At 43.4% G+C, this 23014-nt stretch overlaps 2 protein-coding genes across 2 annotated transcripts in view; one reads left to right on the forward strand and one right to left on the reverse strand.

The window, feature by feature from the left end:
• Positions 1–334: 334 nt before the first annotated feature.
• Positions 335–9060, reverse strand: xkrx (XK related X-linked). Its single transcript, XM_072436697.1, has 3 exons — positions 8338–9060; positions 1983–2242; positions 335–1840 (listed from the first exon to the last, which is right to left on the reverse strand). Exons 1-3 carry the CDS (start codon positions 8700–8702, stop codon positions 990–992), a joined length of 1476 nt encoding a protein of 491 aa, XP_072292798.1. The 5' UTR covers positions 8703–9060; the 3' UTR covers positions 335–989.
• A 13620-nt stretch (positions 9061–22680) lies between these two features.
• arl13a (ADP-ribosylation factor-like 13A) overlaps positions 22681–23014 on the forward strand; it is a 3567-nt gene continuing 3233 nt past the window's right edge. The window contains 1 exon segment of the mRNA XM_072436709.1: positions 22681–22931. Within this exon segment, the coding sequence (XP_072292810.1) occupies positions 22912–22931 (20 nt within the window). The 5' untranslated portion in view covers positions 22681–22911.

The raw sequence follows: 23014 nt of genomic DNA on the forward strand, positions 1-23014 counted from the left end.
TGGGCTTCGTCTGCCGGACAGGTGTTAATATGTCTACAATAACATTGACTTATTAAAATAGTACTATATCTACTAAAATGTAGCATTCTACTTTTTCAAAAACAAGTACTTACCGGTAATAACTATGAAGCAGCAGATATGGCTTGAACAAACTGAGATAGTGAAGTGTGCTCTATGACGCAATCTTCATAATCTATAAAGACTCAAATAATAATGATGCTGGTGTATAGAAAGTCAAACTACAGTTTTCAACATTGATTTTTTTTTTTTTTTTTTATTATTACATAAGTAAATTAAACAACAACAAAAAGTTCTTTCATAATTGAGTTATTAAGTGGACGTAAGGCGTTATTTAGTTTTTTCAAGTATTACATAAGTAGTCAAGGCACTAAAACAAACATGTAAAAGCTCATAGTGACAGCAGCCCAGTCGGGTCAGTTGTGCTGTAACTGTTCAATAACTCGTTTGTGTAACAAGGCTTTTTAAGGCTTTCAGGCACATATTGTCATTTATGTATTTCTAAATTTTAAAGAGAAACGGCAAAAAACCTTCAACCAAGTATTTTTTCTCCTGGTTTAATGAAAATAATTTATCCTAGGGGGTGAAAGTAATTCTGATTTTCTACATTTTTGACCTGTAGATGGTCATTTTGTTTTAGTAAAGTGTTAGAAATGTGCAAAAAAAAGAGCATCCATGGCGAGAGATTCCTGTGGTTGTGATCTCCACACTTGGCACCACTCCCGTACACCTGCTTGATCTACCTACCCCGTCGCTCAGGGCAACCTTTGTGCCGAGCTGCATGCTTAAAACATGCTACATTCTTTGGTACAGAGGCTTTAGTGTGTGTGTGCAACCATCGCCATGAAAAACAAAACAAAAAATGTGTGAATATCCCTCTAACAATGACTCGATAAAGATCTTTGCACATAAAGAAACAAAATGAAACCTGCGCTACTAAATCTCACAGTTCGTTAAGCTATATTCTGAAATCAAGCTGCATCCGAATCATCGTCGAGAATGGCCGTCTCCTGTTCTCCCAGCAGACAGGATGGGTCCAGGGGTTGTGTTCTGTGGCTGTCCACGGGCTCCTCTGCCACCAACACCATCGTGGCAGCAGTGGAGTACGAAGGCTTTCCCCGTCGACTCCCGGGTGAAGTGACTCTTCTTCGGAAACAGGCACAGTGCAGACAGTCGTGAACATTGTGCTTGAAGAGACGTTTGCAAGGGTGAAAAAACTGGTAAAACAGAAGCATGAAGAGAATGGCCAGGCAGTAGCAGACCAGCAGTTGGACCACAAGTAGAGGCGCGCACACATATTCGTAGAAGTCCGACTTGAAGAAGTACCAGAGGGTGATGAGGAGGAAGTTCTCCAGAAAGCGGCCGCTGTAGTAGAGGGCCAAACGGTCCCATCGCAGCTGCCTTTCAATGAGCTCTCGGTGAGTGAGGTCCAGTTGTACGGCAGACCAGCAGAAGATGTTGATGCAGGCATATAGCAGAGTAAACAGACACAGCACCACAGTGGTGCCCAACTTTGAAAAGTTCTTCTCTATGTTCTCAGCCAAAGAGCCTTTTCTGGCCCAAAACTCAGCCCACGGAAGGAAAAAGAAAAAGAGCAGGTTCAACATCACCACAAGTATAACCCAGTGAGTGAGGGCTGTGCTAAACAGAACCAGGGCAGTGACTCGAGTGGCTATCTCCAAGCCTCTCCACACGATCAAGCAGATGTAGGCAGGTGGACGCAACCGCACCTTGTAGTCGTCGTATCGTATCTGAATGGCCAAGATGTTGCATACGAGGGCCCCGTATGTGATAGAAATCAGGGTAATGATCATCAGAGCCACTGCGGACACAACACGATCTCATTAGTTCATGAACTCTCACATCAACTTACATTGTCATTTAAATCAAAACTTAAGTCCTATATTTGCATAGAAGTAACAGAGAATGCGAAGCTGAATAATGTAACACGGAGCATTTCTTACATCTGAGAGGAAAGATATATTTCTCCTGAATGGTTGCATACAGCTGAAGGGTTAGCTGAGGGGTAGAGCCCAGAAATGCCTGGATAACAGCAGCACGTTTAAAGGCGTTTCTGTGAGCAGCAAGATTGCGTTCCGATTGGCCAATTTCCCACTCCATGGGCATCCCCTGCCCCTTCTTCAGACTGATCTTTCTGGAAATGGTGACATATGGCTCCTCCTCCTTGCTGGCTCTGAAATACATGACCAGGGCCTCCAGACATCTGAGAAGACGGGAAAAAAAAAAGAGTAAGTGACACCAGTTTTAACCAGCAGAGGGCAGAGCAGATCTGTGTACAGTGACTTATGGTCATTTTCTTTGGCATTTTGTTACACATTAACCAACAACATCACTTCAAATCAAACATTTTAAAAGTGTAATTTCATTAAGAATACACTTACTTACAGAGTTATGGGCTTTAACACGCAATACCAAACTAAATTGCAGTGATTTGCACAGAACACTGGTCTGTAAATCACAGCTGAATAAATACTTGTGTTGTGGCTCCACCAGAGGGAAGCAAAGAAACGTTTTGAATGAATGGATTAACCGAGCTCAAGGGTGTGTCACCTTAAGATTTGCAAAGTAAACGGTCCCAATGTTTACCAAGGGAGGGGTTACTTCAAATGTACACTTCTGGTATTAATACTGCAAAAGAGCAGTGTAAGTTGCTAAGAGGAAAATGACAAGTAGGAAGAAGCTGTAATGTAACATAAAACATCATGTAAATGAGCCAGGCTGTAACACTATACCACTTGAAGCCAAAAATACCAAAACAGGTAGCACTGGTTTACCAACTATAATACAAAGCCCGTTTTATTGAATAAAGCTGTGAAAAGAGCGCCTGAGACCTGTCCTTCAGAAGCAAAAGTGTGCACATCACATCACTCAGCTGGAATGTTGTCTGAGTTCAAACTCCAAAAATCTCAATTTGATTCTGTACTTTTGATAAAGAGTCTCGGTGTTTTAGGGATCCTTGTCAAGCTTAGCTCCCCGACATTCCACATTCAGCTGTTTGACTATTAAGGACACTGTTGCTGCTAGGTGAGGAATTTCTGTCTTGAAACTATGCAGCACTGAGCCAAACTAGGTTGCCCTAGTTTTAGACATAAATGTTTTTGATTAGACCAATTTTATCTAATCAATCTCAGACGCCAACGCAAGTAACCGTAAAATGTTGTTACTAAACTATCATTTGATTTTGTTACTGTCCACATGAGAGTAATTGTACCCAAACCTTGTAACGGTTATTTTTCAGAATCGTTTTAATAAACAACTGTAATGGAGGGTTTATGAGACTGAACTGGGTCAAACCATAACATCAGTTCTCTACAGCAGAACTCGCGGCTTGAGTGAGAGTTCAACGTTTGTCTCATCAGTCCACAGAATAATGTTGGGGAGGGTCTTCCAGATGTTTCTTAGCAAATGTGAGACAAGCCTTTGTGTTCTTTTTCTTCCTATGGGTGCCATCTTTGCCCAGTATCTATCGCTCTTATGGTTGAACACTGCCCTTAACTGTGTCCACGTCTTTGTGTGTCATTTTGGGTGCTTTTGTGACCTCCTGAATTCAGATTCCTCACTAATTTTGCACCTACTTGACTTTATCTGACAGCCCCTCCCCCCAGCGGTAACCTGGCCTGGGTGTGGCCAGTGAAACTGAACGCTGTTTTACAAAACCAATAAAAACGTGCCATTACTTTTTCATTTGGTGTCCTCCGCCAATTAATATTTAAAAATAGTATTTTAAAATTTACTTGTGTTGTTTTTGTGAACTAAAACACTTAGTTTGATAATCCTAAACATTTAAGTATAATGTGTCGGTGTAATCCCTCATTCGTCCAGGCGTGTTCCATAGTAGAAAAAGCTTCAGTTGTAGTCATCTGGACTCAGTTTGAAAAAGTAGACGTTTCGACTCTCATCCAAGACTCCAAATAGAAGTATATAGGAAACCTACACACACGGACCAGTATCTGCTCTTTGGTTCCAACCACCCACTACAGCACAAGCTGGGTGTGATCAGAACCTTACAACACAGAGCTCAAGGTGTGCCCACCAGCTCAGAGGGCAAGAAGAAAGAGGAAAAACATGTCCGAAATGCCCTCTCTGCCTGTGGTTACCCCGCTTGGGCTCTCAACAGAGTGAAGAGAACCAAGAAGCAGGACAAAAGGGAAACTGAACAGAGAAGGAAGGGTGTTTCTATCCCTTATGTGTCTGGCCTCTCGGAAAAACTGCAGAGAATTTTTAGACAACACGAAGTCCCTGTTTATTTTAAACCAGGAAACACTTTAAGACAAAAACTGGTTCATCCTAAGGACAAGTTGCCGACTCATAAACAGAGCAATGTAGTTTATTCGATCCAATGCAGTGAAGAAAGCTGTAAAGAACGTTACATAGGTGAGACGAAACAGCCTCTACACAAGAGGCTCTATCAGCACAGAAGAAATACAAGTTCAGGACCTCAGAGTGCCGTGCATCTCCATCTTGAAGCCTCTAATAACTCGTTTGAAGACGGTGAGGTGAAGGTTTTAAGCAGGGAGAAAAGATGGTTTGAAAGAGGAGTCAAGGAAGCTATTTTTGTTAAAAAAGAAAGACCTTCTTTAAACAGAAATGGAGGGCTAAGATTCAATCTTCCTGGTATCTATAATGGTATACTGAACCCCTGGAAAGGTAGAGGACCAGGACCAGGACATTCAGATGCTAATCAGGTACTCAGGGTGGTTGAGCCAGGGTCTCACTAAGACAAAGAGGATTCTAATAGCCCATTAAGATTCTGAATAGGCTCGGTAGATACAAGGGGGGAGTTTCTGTTGAAACAAACAACTCTTTCTACTTCAGGAAGGCTCCTCCCAATGGGCGGGTCTTACCACAGAACAGTATTAATATCGGAGTTCTCGATCTAAATTCTTTTATTGACAATGACTCTTGGATGAGAGTCGAAACGTCTATTTTTTCAAACTGAGTCCAGATGACTACAACTGAAGCTTTTTCTACTATTTAAGTATAATATGCAAATAAATTCTGAAACAGGAAAGGTGCAAAACTTTTTCTTGCCACTGTATAAAGAGCAGCATCTTCATAAGAGAGAAAGAGGATTAAACTGCCCAACCACTCTAAAACACCAATTCACTTATTCAATGCCTTTTCTGCTGTTGTGCATATAAATCCCAAAGCAAATTCCAGCCAACTAAAACACCATCGACCGATTAATCGACTAAAAGACTACAGATCCACTAAGAAAACAACCCCAGGCAGAAAGAGGTCATTCTCAGAGCATGAATGAAGCATGAATGAGGACAGTAATTGGACAAAATATAACTTCTTGACAACGTCTACTGGGAGTTTGGCAAGGAAACGGGCTGAACTGGCAGTACAAGGGCACAGCAACCCTAACAATTCTGTTGAGCCATCAGCTTTCACGCAGAGGAAGAGGCAGCGCTGATAAATGCATTAGTCTAAAATCAATACTCTGGCTATTGCATCATATCCTCTGTTAGTTAGACAAAAGCGTGCAGGCTAATGGTCAAAATAAGATGTACAGTCGTGAGACAATAAGCTAACCAAAACAGACATTTGCTTTAACAAATACAATATTTATCCCTCCACATACTTCCAAAGAAATAGTTCCCACTGTTAGGCTGTTGTTTGGTACACAGTGAGATCCGGCTGACCCTGACCGCTTCACTGCTACTATATTTATCTGGCTATGTAGCACAGAAAGTGACAAAGTACGTCTGCATGCTGCAACAGGTCCACTCAGGCTGAATCGTTATGTACTTCATGTTTCTCTCATGTGTTTATGTGGTTGAGGAAACGTGTTGTGACGAGACTGCCCTCAAGCCAATACCTCCACTCCTTACTTGAGTTTTCATATTGTCTTTGTAAACAAACTCTATTTATTATTCTTTTTAGCCATTAAGACAAAAACAACAGATTAATATAATCCTTTGCGTGATCAGAAGAGTCATGGCGATGCAGTAAACAGTTCTGCAATATCACAATCCCCAAGCCACACAGGAAACCTCCCCTTCCAGGATAATGGAGGCGTCTACAGTAGCAGTAGAACTGTAGAACTATAGTCTGAAGTATCACAGGAGAAGCAAAGGATAACTCGCTATTCCGTATTCTACGCAATAAATTTAACGGATCACGTTACGGTGAAACTGCAATAAGCAATATAACATGACAACCTACATTATATTGTATATTTGCCGTTAGACAGTATCATTTTGTAAAACCACTACAGATTTTTATGAAATACATTTGAATAAAAAAACTTTAATGAAAAAGGTTTTAAAGTAGAGATATAGTTTGTCGCATCCTTATCAATGTTGTTAGCACACATTAGTGTAAATAGAAACGTATCTGTGCTACTACAGTCTATATATAATCCTTTATTTAAACACAGATTGTTTACTGATGGTTTTGTGTGATATTTGAACCTCTCAACACTAAAGACAGACAGGCTCATTCTTGCACATTTGTGATGGACTGACATCATATCTGAATATTGTCATCAGGATTATCTATCCATCCATCTTTCCATCTACGCTCTCCATCTACATTCATATCTATATATCTATCAGTATCTATAGCTATATGGATGTATAGAAAGAGAAAATACATTTTCTCATTAAAGTTTTTTATTGTATTTATTTGTTCATTTTAAAACAAAAGTGAATTATAGATAGATTATACCTAAAAACTAGCAAGACTCATTCAGACCGCGGCGGCCAAAGCGTCCAGTTTACATTCAACGCGTCAAACACCTCCTGCGTTTTCCGCGGCGCGTAGGGTGCGTTTTGGCGTTTTCTGCTCTAGACCCTTTGACGGCGTATAAACTTCACAGCGTTAATATTGTTCACCGCAGAAAAGTTCAGATTTGTTCAACTTTTCTGCGGCGAGGCAGCACAGCAGCCAATCAGAGATGACGCTCCTTTGTGTTCCTGTCCTGTAATATATATTATTTTTATATATAGATATTTATTTTTCTATTTTTCCACAAAATGAATTACATTTTATATTATAAAACGTGTGTCCTGTATACATGCACCTGTTTCATTTATATAATACTGGGTAGTTTGTGGGAAAATCAGTGGCTAGATAGAAAATTGGTATCGGAAAAAACGGTTTTGGCAGGTCAGACCTCCTTAAAAAACGGAAATCCGTATCGGCCAAGAATTTTGCCATCGGTGCATCTCTAATGAATTGTGTTAATTTACCACAACCTCATTTCAATGCACGGGCCTTACCCTGGCAACATGCATATTTTAAAATGGTGGTAACATCTGCAAATGTTGGTTATTGGGTGGAAAAATGTTTTGTGAAAGACCTGTTTTAGTTTAAGTAACACAGCTGTTAAACAGACCAACCAGAATTTAAACCAGATGTGTACACTTCACTACAAACAAGACAAATAAGTTGCACTGACGCAGCAGGTCTACTATTACCATGTTAAAAAACAATCTGGTCGTTACCCCCCTTGTGAGTTTGCTTCCTGGCCTTGACGGTTTGCCGAATGTCTCTACTCTGTCTCTCACCATTTCCCATTACAGCTGTCCTGTCCAATAAAGCATTTGAAACAGAAAAAACCCTACAACACAAATGCATCCAAAGGCTATAAAAGGTGTCAGACTCCACAAAAACCTTTTCCCTCGGGACAACTGATCTTTTTGCCAGTAAAACAAAAACACACCCTCCAATAAACTCCATACCACTGGGTTATTGTTTACAAGTCAAAGTTCAAGGCTGCAAGCTTAGTATCGGGTGTGTTTTAAAGTGTATCATCATCAAATCAAACCAAACATCTTAACATTGTCGTTAACATCTTAATTTGAGTCATGGTTTGCCAAACAGGTCGCTCCGCAAAGGGAATCGATCATGTGAGTGCAAGAAATGGTGCTTGAATTTACAGTTCTACTTTGGTGCTTTCCACTTTCACTTTTACAATTGATTGATTGTTTCTTAACATAAGATATATCTATGTGTTAAAGTTTGCCATGAATAATAACAAATCTATATTAAAGCATTCATCAGTCTTGTGGTTCCTGTCAGTTCCAACATTGTGGTGAGCTGTGTCTTAAGACGTGACGTGTGTGTAACCATCTTTGCAGTGTCTGACCAGACGTGCGCTTCTCATGACCCGTGTGGTGTGATCATAATGTGTGGCTCTGTGCATCATCCATGCAGGAAAACATTATACTATGTATTCTATAAGGAAACTTGGGCCGTGTTCTGGGAGAAACACAGTGCAGTATAAAAAGTTATAAGAATATTTTGGTTACTGGCAGTGGTAGATCTGCCACACTGTTGTTGACCTACCTAATGACAGGCCCGAGCAGCAGTAGGTGCAGGAAGAGCACAAGTGGCCTGTCCCGGCCCAGGTCTCTGTGGATGAAGATGAGGGCCAGCTGGATGAGCACCGCGGGGACCAGCATGAAGGTGAGGGTGAAGCCCATCCAGATGCTGTCCTCGGTCTTGTGGTACCTGCTGCACATGGCAGCGGCCGTGATGAACTCTGCGCAGTACAGCATCGTGGTCAGGACCACGCTGAGAGGCGGCCGGACACGGCTGTGACGGACCACCACCGTAAGTCCATTCCCGTCCTCTGGATGGACACGCTCCTGCGGGTCCACGTCAGAGATGTCCCGCTCTTGATCATAAAACTCCATGGCTGCTTCACACATAACAGTGAGAAGTTTTAGTGTCTTCTGAGTTATTTCAAAACACAGTTAAATATTTCCACTTAATGCGCCGTCTCCACCAATATTCCTTGAAGTCCTCCATTGATGGTGCCACATTGTATAATTGGTTCAGCTGAGGTCAAGAACCTACGGTTCCGCTACCACCCTGTACTTGAGCTCTGAAATACGTGGCCTTACCGAGCGTAGTCTGTCTCCCGCGAGCGGTGATCGCAGCAGGTCTGCTCCGTGCAGCACGGAAGACTTGAACACTCACAACCGGCCCGTCAGTGCGGCGGCCATAGTCAGCCTGAAGTTACAGCTTCTTTCATAAACACCTGCTGCTTTTGTTGACCGGGAGAGCCCCAAGACCGTCGGAGTCTGTGCGGCTTCATGTGGGGCGCGCAGGCTGCGGCTGTAAACACGCCTGTGGAGCCAGCGCAGCGGCGGCGTCAGCCGTCAACACAACACACTGATTCACCGGCTTACGGATGTGACGAGGTTTTTCAAAGTAAGACACCGGGAAGAACCGGGAGGCGCGTTCGTGTTTAGCTGCGGCTCAGCTCGATGATCAACGGGAGTTGAAGTGTCCAATGAGAGCGTTGAAAACACGCCCAGCAGCCTCATCCCGACCAATAGGATTCAACCAGAAACTTCGATCGACACTGATCACTGTGGCAGAGACTTCATGCATCACAGCAATGCCAATATATCCATCACTATTGTTTACATTAGTATTGTTTAGGATCATACTGTCGCCTTTTCTGTAGCCAGCTCCAAACTTTATTAATAACATATTTGACTTGTGCTTGTTTTGTACTCTGTGCAGCACTTTGAAGACTTTGTGTTGGTAAAATGTGCTATACAATAAAGTTGAATCGGATTGTTTTTTATTTATATTTTTATATAAATGCCTAATGAACATATACATATGTTCCACACATGATCCTAAACATGTGTTCATAAAAGGTTTTACTACAGAACAAATAATTGTGTAATTGAGTTTGTCTTGAGTATCAAAAGAAAGCCCAAGCAGAAGAGCTGCGTGTTTTTGCTTCTATCTTTAGTGCAGCCCAGTCAGTGCCAGCTTTGGCCTTGCTGAGCACAACAGCGACACAAACAGGTGCAACAAGCCCCCACACACACGCTGAATCATCAACAACGCCTACTAATGTTCCCAGCTTCCACAGAGCACTTTTATACTGTTTTGTTTTAGCATGGATCTATTAAGCAAAACAGTAGGACAAGTGCAAGAGATAATCTACACCACAGTGTGCTAACTAAACACCTTTGGATGTTTTTCTCTTATATGGTTTTGTATAGTTTACACAAAAAAGTGTTGTTTCCAAATTCCTGAATTTCACAAATCTCACAAAACAACACCAAATCTAAACGTGACAAAAGGATCAGCAGCGTCAGCAGTTCTGAGTCCTGACATGTGTGGAGTCAGGGCTTGGGCGTGTGGAGCCCCGGGTGGACCGGGTGGAGGAGCCCCGGGTGGAGGAGCCCCGGGTGGAGGAGCCCCGGGTGGAGGAGCCCCGGGTGGAGGAGCCCCGGGTGGAGGAGCCCCGGGTGGAGGAGCCCCGGGTGGAGGAGCAGTGTGGTCAGGTCAGGGAGGCGCGTATTCAGCAGAGGAACTGAACATTGGCTAAATGACAGAGCTATCTGGATCCACGCTGCTCACTGCGCAAACAATGCTCCCTGAACAAATATTGCTTATTGAAAACAGGTTTTGTTGTCTGTTTGTTGTTTAGAATTTGGAAATATCGTCATTATAGAGTCATTCGGGATAAACAAGACCTGTGCATATCCGATCTGTGTCGATCGACATTGCAGTTGTTGTTGTTGTTGTTGTTTTATGGCGGTTGGCATCCGAGTGTTGCATTACCGCCAGACTTTATTCCTTAGACTGTTGTTGCTGTTGTTATGCAGTGTCCGTGTTAGAGAGCGATGTGTTCCACTACATGTAAGCACTATATTGTTCGGCGTAGGGATACGCTCTGTTCAATTAATAAAGGCGGAACCTCCTGTTCACTTCACTCACTGAGTCTCCTGTCCTGCATTATATACCTGGTGTACCAAGACTGAGTATTCTGCAAAGATGTCACAGTCAGATGGCACGAGAGAGTGCACAAGCTGAGCGAAACGCTGCAATGAACCCAACAGTCCGCTCTATTGGTCAGCGCGAGGCACGAGCCTGCTGGACGTTACGCCTTCATTGAACGTCCAGAAGAGGCGCAGCTACAATATGCAGGGCATCTCTCTGTGGGAGATTTACTGTGTTCAAGGAATTACCCCACAGAGAAATCCATAAATGTTGAGCCTTATTGTTTGTCATGGATTTATCCACAAACCTGCCATGTTGTTGTTGTGGTGGTGTTACTTTTAATGGCGGTTGGCAGCATACTGAAAAGGTGCATTTACCGCCACCTACTGTAGTTGTACGTCTTCAAAGAATGTGTTTTACATTATACCGTAAAAAAATTAGTGTGTTTGAGAAGAGTGAAATCATTCACATCAAGAAGAGAAAACATCTAAGGTTAAGTAGAAACTAATCTTATCTACCACAGATCTGCTCCCCACAGAGAGTGTTTGGGATGAGCTGGAGAAGGCCCATTATCAATACAAGATTAATTATGAAAAATAATGCAACACTGGATGGATATAAACATTTGAATATTGCAGAAGCTTGTGTGCCGTAATCAAAGCTAAAGATTGTAAATTCTACAACCGCGGTGAAGTTAGTTTCACGTTGGACGTTGGATATTCGCCTCCGCAACTAGAGCGGGAGCTTCCTCTGAGTGTGCCCCGCCTGCAGTAGCTCGACGCGGGGAGCTGCGCGCTGAAGTGCCGCTTGGTGCGCCAGTTAGGGACCGTCTCTAAAGTACCGTTTGTTATCTTCAAAAATATAAACATATTTATAAAAAAAAAAACAAGAACTTTGAGCATGAATCCAAGTTGCTAATCCTAGATGTCGTAGTCCTTTTGGGATAAAAAATTAACCCTTTGTAGATTTTTAAAGAATATTTTTCATCAAAAAACAAGGATTATTTTCAATAGCTCCTAAATGAGCGAACCTAGATAGTAAACGCTAAGTGATTATAGTAGTTTGAGTCTCCAGGTACAACGCACACCTTTTACTTTTTCAAATTACCCCTTTGTAGATTTTTAAGGAATATTTTTCGTCAAAAAACAAGGATTCTTTTCAATAGCTCCTAAGTTAGCAAACCTAGATAGTAAATGCTAAGTGATTATAGTAGTTGTAGTCTCCAGGTATCACGCACACCTTTAACCTTTTCTATTTAACCCTTTGTAGATTTTTAAGGAATATTTTCCGTCAAAAATCAAGGATTCTCTTCAATAGCTCCTAAGTCAGCTGACCTAGAAAGTCAAACCCAAGTGATTATAGTAGTTGTGGTCTCCAGGTATCACGCACACCTTTTACTTTTTCAAATTAATAACCCTTTGTAGATTTTTAAGTAATATTTGTCGTCAAAAAACAAGGATTCTTTTCAATAGTTCCTAAGTTAGCAAACCTAGATAGTAAATGCTAAGTGATTATGGTAGTTGTGGTCTCCAGGTATCACGCACACCTTTTACTTTTTCAATTTAACTCTTTGTATATTTTTAAGGAATATTTTTCGTCAAAAATCAAGGATTCTTTTCAATAGCTCCTAAATCGGGTAACCTAGAAAGTCAACCCCAAGTTATTATAGTAGATTGAGTGTCCAGGTATCACGCACACCTTTTACTTTTTCAAATTGATCCTTTGTTGATTTTTAAGGAATATTTTTCGTCAAAAAACAAGGATTCTTTTCAATAGCTCCTAAATCAGCTAGCCTTGATAGTAAATGCTAAGTGATTATAGTAGTTTGAGTCTCCAGGTATCACGCACACCTTTTACTTTTTCAATTTAACCCTTTGTAGATTTTTAAGGAATATTTTTCGTCAAAAATCAAGGATTCTCTTCAATAGCTCCTAAGTCAGCTGACCTAGAAAGTCAAACCCAAGTGATTATAGTAGTTTGAGTCTCCAGGTATCACGCACACCTTTTACTTTTTCAATTTAACCCTTTTATAGATTTTTAAGGAATATTTTTCGTCAAAAATCAAGGATTCTTTTCAATAGCTCCTAAGTTAGCAAACCTAGATAGTAAAAGCTAAGTGATTATAGTAGTTGTGGTCTCCAGGTATCACGCACACCTTTTACTTTTTCAATTTAACCCTTTATAGATTTTTAAGGAATATTTTTCGTCAAAAATCAAGGATTCTTTTCAATAGCTCCTAAGTTAGCAAACCTAGATAGTAAATGCTAAGTGATTATAGTAGTTGTAGTCTCCAGGTATCACGCACACCTTTTACTTTTTCAATTTAATAACCCTTTATAGATTTTTAAGGAATATTTTTCGTCAAAAATCAAGGATTCTATTCAATAGCTCCTAAGTCAGCTGACCTAGAAAGTCAAACCCAAGTGATTATAGTAGTTTGAGTCTCCAGGTGTCACGCACACCTTTTACTTTTTCAATTTAACCCTTTATAGATTTTTAAGGAATATTTGTCGTCAAAAAACAAGGATTCTTTTCAATAGTTCCTAAGTTAGCAAACCTAGATAGTAAATGCTAAGTGATTATGGTAGTTGTGGTCTCCAGGTATCACGCACACCTTTTACTTTTTCAATTTAACTCTTTGTATATTTTTAAGGAATATTTTTCGTCAAAAATAAAGGATTCTTTTCAATAGCTCCTAAATCGGGTAACCTAGAAAGTCAACCCCAAGTTATTATAGTAGATTGAGTGTCCAGGTATCACGCACACCTTTTACTTTTTCAAATTGATCCTTTGTTGATTTTTAAGGAATATTTTTCGTCAAAAAACAAGGATTCTTTTCAATAGCTCCTAAATCAGCTAGCCTTGATAGTAAACGCTAAGTGATTATAGTAGTTTGAGTCTCCAGGTATCACGCACACCTTTTACTTTTTCAATTTAACCCTTTATAGATTTTTAAGGAATATTTTTCGTCAAAAATCAAGGATTCTCTTCAATAGCTCCTAAGTCAGCTGACCTAGAAAGTCAAACCCAAGTGATTATAGTAGTTTGAGTCTCCAGGTATCACGCACACCTTTTACTTTTTCAATTTAACCCTTTATAGATTTTTAAGGAATATTTTTCGTCAAAAATCAAGGATTCTTTTCAATAGCTCCTAAATCAGCTGACCTAGAAAGTCAAACCCAAGTTATTATAATAGTAGGCGAAATAAGAACAAAATAGGGACAAAACAGGAACAAAACAGGACAGCAAAATAGGCACAATACAGGTTCAGAACAGAGCAGGAACAAAACAAAAAGAAGCCAAGAAGGAACTAAACAGCAGAGGGGGGCGTGCTCAAGCCGCTGCGGACCACCACAGGAGACCTGCAATATTACCAGTGGAATTACTACATTCAATCGAAACTGATCTTAATAAATTCTCGGCACATACCGGGCATGGTTGACAGAGTAGCACACGATACTTCCTTAGCTGCTCAATGGGATCGCGCCACACCACAGGCTGCATCCAAACTGAGTGAACCAGCGCATGCAACGTTGGCCAGCTTTTGCCGCACAACAGCGCCTTCGCCGCAATCTGCGGCGCGTGGTCATGGACAAGGCGTTAAAAGCCAAACGGGTGTACTTGACCGGTGTATCTGGGGCAAACCGGGATTTAGGAGCATTGAAACTGAATGACTGAGGAGAATTGGGAGTTCATTACCTGCTAGGTGATTTGCCAGAGCCCCGGACTGGATTATGGGTGCCTGTGGCACTGCAGCAGCACTACCGGAAGAATTTAATTCATGAATTTGTGAAATGAATGAATCGAAGCCGCGGGATTGTCATTACCTGGAATGGAGGACGGAGTGGCCAACAACCAAGGCCCGGAAGAACGTGTGGGCAAAACGAGAGGCGGATGAGGAGGGCGCGCTTAAATAGTCTGCCAGCTGAGCGCCACGGAGCGGCAGGTAAGTGTACCCTCAGCACAGGCCTCTACAGCCCATATTGCCACATTCCACCCCCCCCCCGAAATGCATCGTCGCCCCGACGATGAAACACAACTTAACACCAAGGCCTAAAAACTGCTTGTGTCAGCCTGGAGGGTGACACAGGAGCACCTTGGCCGGATGGTTGTTCAACTAGGGACATTGGAATACGGTGGGGATTTAGGTATTGGCCAGCAGTCGTGCGAGTGGACCAGCGTACAGATGCCTCGCTGAAGCCAGGATTGGCCACAGGGTCAATTGCTGGCGGAGCCTGGTCAGTGACCACGATGGGGAGAGCAACTAATGGTTCTTGAGCACTCGGCACGTGTAATGGGACGTGGGATGAGTTTTGGGGCACAACTGTTGGCTGCCACACCGGCGGCTGTAAAAACAATTCATCCTCAAATGACTGTTCATCTTCTACGATTGGTGCTACAGGTGCATCCGGAGGATTCACACCAGGGACAGTGGCAGGGGAGTCACTGCAAAGCAGGACCTTCAACAGGGATCGGTGGACCCTTTTTACCTTGGTTTGTTGATCCACAGGAGCCACCGTGTACCACCGTGTACCACACCATCTTCCCTTGGGGCTTGCAGGACAACATAGGTTGAGGACCCCACAGGTCTTGGGTCTTCCGACAACCCCTAGCACTGTAATCGCGAAGTAGCACCAGCTGGCCTTCCTTAAATGGCACATCTCTGACCCGTTGGTCATGATTTGCCTTTCTGCGTGAGGCCGCCAGACGCAATCTTTCTCTTGGCCCGTTGAAAGCCACCTGAAGACGCGTCTGGTGCTCTTTTCACCCACTGTTACGAACCTAGGGATTCTGTAGGGGTGTCAGCTCCCTGGGCAGTGGGAGTCAGCACCCTCTCCTGGTTGCCAGGTGATTCTCTCCACTGCAGGTCCCTCCTAACACACCTTAGGATCGTTTGGCTTGAGTGGAGCCAGCCTGGATATAAGGGAGGCTGGTGGGAGCAGTCTCTCTCTCTCTCGCCGCGCCCCAAGACTGGTTGCTGTACTGTGTGGCAGCACAGTTTTATTTCTGTTTATTTTTGCACATTTTCATTGCAACGATACATATCACACTACACTTAGTTAGTTGCCATCTACACAGATACATTAGTTTATTTTGTCAGGGCCTGATTATTTATAATAGAAATATACTATTAATTATTGTGAGTGCTGTGTGGACTCCCCTCTTTGTTTGGCTGCCGTTGAGCCAGGTGGTCGTAACACCCACTCATGCACACTTCCCCCCCACGGGGTCTTGCACCCTACCCAACAAGAAATCAATAGGCAGACGTGGTTCTTGCCCAAACATCAGGAAGAATGGAGACTCACCAGTGGACTGGTGGGGAGTGGTGTTATATGCGTAGAGCACCTGGGGTAAGCAACCACTCCAGTCCCTCTTACGGGATGCAGGAAGAGCACGCAACATATTGTGAAGTGTTCGATTGAACCGCTCACACTGCCCATTTCCTGCTGGGTGGTACGGAGTAAGATAAGACAAGATAATATATTCCTTTATTGTCCCACATGGGGAAATTTCATTGATGCAACGCAGGTAGATACAGAGGTAGATACAGAAGAAAAGAACAGATCACTTATAGGAAGTTTGAAAAACACTTTCAGTAGAAGATCTCTTATAAACAAAAACTCCCATTACCCAACAAGGGATGGAGGGGAAAAATAATAAAGATAAAAATAAATAAATAAATACATAAATACATAAATACCATTGCATGTGATCACGACAGTAATTGCACATGAATATGTGTCACGACGGAACATATTGCACATATGACAGAATTGTACATTGTTAAGTCAGTATTGCGAGTGTTCAGGACTAACAGTGTTAGTTATTGTCATGGAATTAGACAAACACCGATGCTATTCCGTAACACATCAAGAACACAATTCAACTTAGAACATGAAACGACACAGAAATATCAGACATTTGTATGGCAAGCTTGGGAGAAAACGCCGGGACTGATCACGCAGGCTGTGGTACGCAGCCTGCGTGATCCTCCTGCGTCTCACCCCGTTTTTTCCCATGCTGGTTGGTTTTATTAGATATTCTGGAATAGGCGGGTCACATTTCTCATTGGTCAGCCTCACATCAAGGCACTTGTTTTACAGCTGGTATTTTTCCTAGAGATCAAGCCTTGGGTAAACATTACCCAAACTCCTCTGGGCTGTCACATCCCCTCCTGGGGCAACATCCTTTGGCCCATCTTTACAACCCCTTCACAAATGCAGTTTGTCACACACCCGTTCTACTCTTAGACTAATGATGCAGATAAAATATCACTATTATGCAGATAAAATATATCACAGAAATATAATCATATATTCACATTTTATCACAGTTATAAAGTCTGATAGCAGCAGGAAGGAAAGACCTGCGAAACCTTTCCTTCACACAGCGAGGGTGGATCAGTCTCTCACTGAAGCTGCTCTCCAGAGCGGACTGCAGGGGGTGACACTCATGATCAAGCATAGATGTGAATCCAGCCAGGACCCTTCTGTCCCCCACCTCCTGCACCGAGTCCAGAGCGCAGCCCAGGACGGAGCTGGACTTCTTGATGACTTTGTCCAGCCTCCTCCTCTCCCTCTCTGCGATGCTGCTGCTCCAGCAGGCCACACCGTACAGGAGGGCTGATGCCACCACAGAGTCATAGAAGGTCTTCAGGAGTGGCCCTGTCACTCCAAAAGACCTGAGTCTCCTCAGGAGGTAGAGCAGACTCTGGCTCTTCCTGTACAGTGCGTCTGTGTTATGAGTCCAGTCCAGTTTGTGGTTCAGATGAACACCCAGGTACTTGTATGAGTCCACTCTCTCAATGTCCCTTCCCTGGATGTTCACTGGTAAGGGGGCAGTGGGGTGGCGTCTGCGGAAATCCACCACCATCTCCTTGGTCTTCCCCGCGTTGATGAGGAGTTGGTTCCGCTGACACCAGTCCACAAAGTACTGCGCCAGTCCCCTGTACTCTGCATCATCGTCGTCCGTGATGAGTCCGATGATGGCAGAGTCATCAGAGAACTTCTGCAGTGTCGTGTCTGAAGTCTGCAGTGTAAAGGGTGAAGAGAAAGGGCGCGAGGACAGTGCCCTGGGGCGCCCCCACACTGCAGGTCCGAGTGTCAGACACACAGTCCCGTGCTCTCACAAACTGGGGTTGGTCCGTGAGGTAGTCCAGGATCCACTCTGCCAGGTCATACTCCACACCAGCAGTCTCCAGCTTGTCCCTCAGGAGCTGATGGTGTTGAAGGGGCTGGAAAGATCGAAGAACAGGATCCTCACAGAGCTGCCAGGCTTTTCCAGGTGAGAGAGAGAGCGGTGCAGCAGGGAGATGATGGCGTCCTCCACTCCAATGCCAGGCCGGTATGCAAACTGCAGCGGGTCCATGACTGAGCTCACGGTGGAGCGGAGGTGGTCCAGGACCAGCCGCTCCAGTGTCTTCATCAGATGGGACGTGAGAGCCACCGGCCTGAAGCTGTTGAGGTCTTTGGCGCGCGGTGTCTTGGGCACAGGTGCCAGACAGGAGGTCTTCCAGACCTGTGTTACCACCCTCAGCTTCAGGCTCATGTTGAAGACATGCTCCATAACTCCACACAGTTCAGGACTTAAGGAGCCTGGGGCTGATGCCGTCAGGTCTGGCTGCCTTCCTCACTTTAATCCTCTTCAGCTCACTCCTCACCTGTGCTGCTGTGACAGTCAGTGGTTGGCAGGGGGACTGTGTGCTGGGGGGATGGGTGAGTCCAGGAGAAGTGGGGAGCTGATGGTCCGGGGCGGAGAAATGAAGAGGAACGGATGCAGGACATTTTCCAGCTGTGGAAGAGGGAGCATGCAGCTGTGCAGGGGGAGGGGCGGGTGACCAATCAAATCTCAAGAAGTGAGCATTTAAATCATTCACCCACTGTAGATCCCCCTCTGTCTGGGCAGGGGGGATTTTGAAGCCCGAGATGGTTTTCAGGCTCCTCCACACTCCCTGAATGTTCTTCTGCTGCAGCTGCTCCTCCATCCTCCTCTTGTAGCCGGCTTCAGCCTGCCTGATCTTCCTCCTCAGCTTTTTCTGCACAGTCCTCAGCTCCTCCTTGTTCCCTGACCTGAAGGCTCTCTTCTTCTCCTTCAGCAGAGCCTTCAGTTCACGGGTAATCCATGGCTTGTTGTTTGGAAAACACCGCACCGTCCGGGAGGGAACAATGTTCTCAAAACAGAAGTCCCTGGTCCGAGTGTATGCGTGCCGGCACACCAAACTTTGCAAACCACTCTGTGACCAGGACTTGCGCCACAGTGGAAGCGTGCTTGTCGCGGGTTGGAACTACAAGTGTGTATTTGCTAAAATCGTCAGTCATGACCAGCACGTTTTCCAGACCAGTGGAGGTCTGCTCTAACAGGGTAAAGTCGATAGCAAGGATCTCGTTTGGCTGTGAAGCCAGTAAGTGGCCCATAAAGGCGTGAGGAACCGATTGGTTGTCCTTTGCATGCTGACATCTCTCGCAAGCCTGGCACCATTGGGCTACCTCGCGTGACATACCTGGCCAATAGCACCGGGAACACAGCAAGGCCAGAGTCCTCTCTATTCCTTGGTGTCCATGCTCCTGATGGACCTGGGTGAGGACATTCTGGACCAAGGCTTTAGGCAGAAGGAGTTGATACACAGCCCCACCACCGTCAGGACGAAACACCTGCCGATACAGCAGCCCCTCTAACTCTACCAGGCGGTCCCACTGGGCCAGCACTAAGAGGGCAGTCGAAAAGAGGGCTCGTCGCTCTTCACGAGTGGGCTGTCGATTTTGTTGCCAAAAGGTCAGGATCTCCTGTATGGCGGGGTCAGACTGCTGAAGCTCGCGGAGGTCAGCAGGGGCAACTTGCGGTTGAAAAGTCACAAGGGACTGTGTTGCCTGTGTAACCATTCCTTGTAGGGCTTGTTTTAACTGCCCAGGCAGACATGTGCCCCAAGTTCCCGTTGCCACTTCCTGTAAGGAAGTGCCAGGCTGGCGAGACAAAGTGTCAGCATTTTGGTTACACTTACACCTGAACGATATTTTGATTCAAAATCAAAAGAGGCCAACTGGGCGGCCCAGCGCTGCTCAACAGCTCCCAGTGTGTCTGAGGAGGGATGACTCAGGGGATTGTTGTCCATATAGATCACGCATTTGTGTCCTAGCAGTTACTCCCTGAATTTCTCAGTCAGGGCCCACTTAAGGGCCAACAACTCTAGCTTCATGGAGCTGTAGTTGGACATGTTGCGCTCAGTTGGGCGCAGGTCTCGACTGGCGTACGCAAGAGGTCGCACCTTCTCTTCCTGGTCCTGGGAGAGCACTGCCTCCAATCCAGCATGACTTGCACCAACCTCCAGAATGAATGGGAGGGAGAAGTCAGAATAGGCAAAGTACCGGGGCTGTGGTGAGCTTGGCTTTTAAGGCCTCAAAGCTCTGCTGACATTCTGTGGTCCAGGGTCCAGTAGCACAGGCCGTTTCCTTGACCGTTTATCAGTCAGTTCAGCAACTCTACGGTGTTTGCTAACTGCTAAAATAATCCTTGATTTTTGGCGAAAAATATTCCTTAAAATTCAAAAAGGGTTAATTTGAAAAAGTAAAAGGTGTGCGTGATACCTGGAGACCACAACTACTATAATCACTTAGCATTTACTATCTAGGTTTGCCAACTTAGGAGCTATTGAAAAGAATCCTTGTTTTTTGATGAAAAATATTCCTTAAAAATCTATAAAGGGTTAATTTGAAAAAGTAAAAGGTGTGCGTGATACCTGGAGACCACAACTACTATAATCACTTAGCGTTTACTATCTAGGTTTGCTAACTTAGAAGCTATTGAAAAGAATCCTTGATTTTTGACAAAAAATATTCCTTGAAAATCTATAAAAGGGTTAAATTGAAAAAGTAAAAGGTGTGCGTGATACCTGGAGACCACAACTACTATAATCACTTGGGTTTGACTTTCTAGGTCAGCTGACTTAGAAGCTATTGAAAAGAATCCTTGTTTTTTGACGAAAAATATTCCTTAAAAATCTACAAAGGGTTAATTTGAAAAAGTAAAATGTGTGTGTGATACCTGGAGACCACAACTACTATAATCACTTAGCATTTACTATCTAGGTTTGCTAACTTAGGAGCTATTGAAAAGAATCCTTGATTTTTGACGAAAAATATTCCTTACAAATCTACAAAGGGTTAATTTGAAAAAGTAAAAGGTGTGCGTGATACCTGGAGACCACAACTACTATAATCACTTGGGTTTGACTTTCTAGGTCAGCTGACTTAGGAGCTATTGAAGAGAATCCTTGATTTTTGACAAAAAATATTCCTTAAAAATCTATAAAAGGGTTAAATTGAAAAAGTAAAAGGTGTGCCTGATACCTGGAGACCACAACTACTATAATCACTTAGCATTTACTATCTAGGTTTGCCAACTTAGGAGCTATTGAAAAGAATCCTTGTTTTTTGATGAAAAATATTCCTTAAAATTCCACAAAGAGTTAAATTGAAAAGTAAAAGGTGTGCATGATACCTGGAGACTACAACTACTATAATCACTTGGGTTTGACTTTCTAGGTTTGCTGACTTAGGAGCTATTGAAAAGAATCCTTGTTTTTTGATGAAAAATATTCCTTAAAAATCTTCAAAGGGTTAATTTGAAAAAGTAAAAGGTGTGCGTGATACCTGGAGACCACAACTACTATAATAACTTGGGTTTGACTTTCTAGGTCAGCTGACTTAGGAGCTATTGAAAAGAATCCTTAATTTTTGACGAAATCTTTCAAAAATCTATAAAGGGTTAATTTGAAAAAGTAAAAGGTGTGTGTGATACCTGGAGACTCAAACTACCATAATCACTTAGCGTTTACTATCTAGGCTAGCTGATTTAGGAGCTATTGAAAATAATCTTCAGCTGAAAATTTTCAGCCCAAAAGGACTATTGCATCTAATATTAGCAACTTGGATTCATGCTCAATATTGTTTTTTTTTTATTATAAATACGTTTGATATTTTTTAAGATAACATTTTTAAACAAACGGTACTTTAGAGTCGGTCCCTAACTGGCGTACCAAGCGGCACTTCAGCGCGCAGCTCCCCGCGTCGAGCTACTGCAAGCGGGGCACACTCAGAGGAAGCTCCCGCTCTAGTTGCGGAGGCGAATGTCCAACGTCCAACGTGAAACTAACTTCACCGCGGTAATTCGCCATAGTTTCTTCAATTGATCTACCAATTAAGGTTCATGTAAATAATGTATATCATCTTAATGAACATACATGATATACATGCTGTAAACACGCCACACACACTCTCATCCCTACACCAGCACTGTACATGTTTGTAGTGGCAGGAGGAACCAGAGCATCCGCAGGAAACATACAGTCATGAACATGCAAACTCCACACAGAAGCATGTTATTCCAGACGCCATCTAGTGGTGATTACTGCATTGAACTAAGAGTGCGCAATGAATCTAACAGCGTTTAAGAGAGGTCTACAGCCAAACCTCTATCAGTGAAGAAATAATGGTGGTAAAAATAAAAATAAAAGTGTCTCGGCTGCAAAGGCGGTTAGTGCTCTTGCCTCCCGAGAAGGAGATCATGGGTTCGATTCCCGGACCAGACCAACATCACATGCATGTCCAAAGACATGCATGTGTTAGGCAAAATTTGCAACTCTAAATTGGCCCTAGTGAATGAATGTGAGAGTGACTGGTTCTGTGTCTATGTCTATGTGTTGGCCACTGTCCAGGGTGTACCCCGCCTAAGGCCCAAAGTCACTGGGATAGGCTCCAGTCATCTGTGACCCCGAAAAGGGAACAAGCGGTAGAACATGAATGAATAATAATAATAATAATAATAATAATGGAAATGGTAATAAGAATAAGACTAATTTAGAGCAGCATTCTCTCTTTCTAGAAAGAAAGTTGAGTGTTAAATTGCCCTGGTTAGTATTGTGTCATCTGGTTTTGTCCAGGAACACATCACACCACTAGACACAATTAGGTTTCCTGGACAAATCTATACCGCCTCACCGTCCAATAGCCTCCAGACACTGCTCAGGGGCCTGTGTGATTGGTTGAAATTCCAGTTGCACCTTTCCTAGGTTGGTTGTCCCGCATGTGGTGACCTAGGGCTTACTGTGAGCCTGATTAGTTTAGCAGTTGGTGTGTCCAGTATGTCAGCAGAGACCTGCACCAAAACAAATGCATGGCTGTAGACTTTCTTCTGTGAGTATTTATCATTAAACTTTATTTCCTGAATATTCTTTCATTTAAAATTAGTAATGAATTATTAAAAAACAGGTTTAAAA

Source organism: Eucyclogobius newberryi, unplaced genomic scaffold (assembly GCF_026437365.1).
Source record: "Eucyclogobius newberryi isolate DKJ021-1_F unplaced genomic scaffold, fEucNew1.0.hap1 SCAF_11, whole genome shotgun sequence".
Lineage (NCBI taxonomy): Eukaryota > Metazoa > Chordata > Actinopteri > Gobiiformes > Gobiidae > Eucyclogobius > Eucyclogobius newberryi.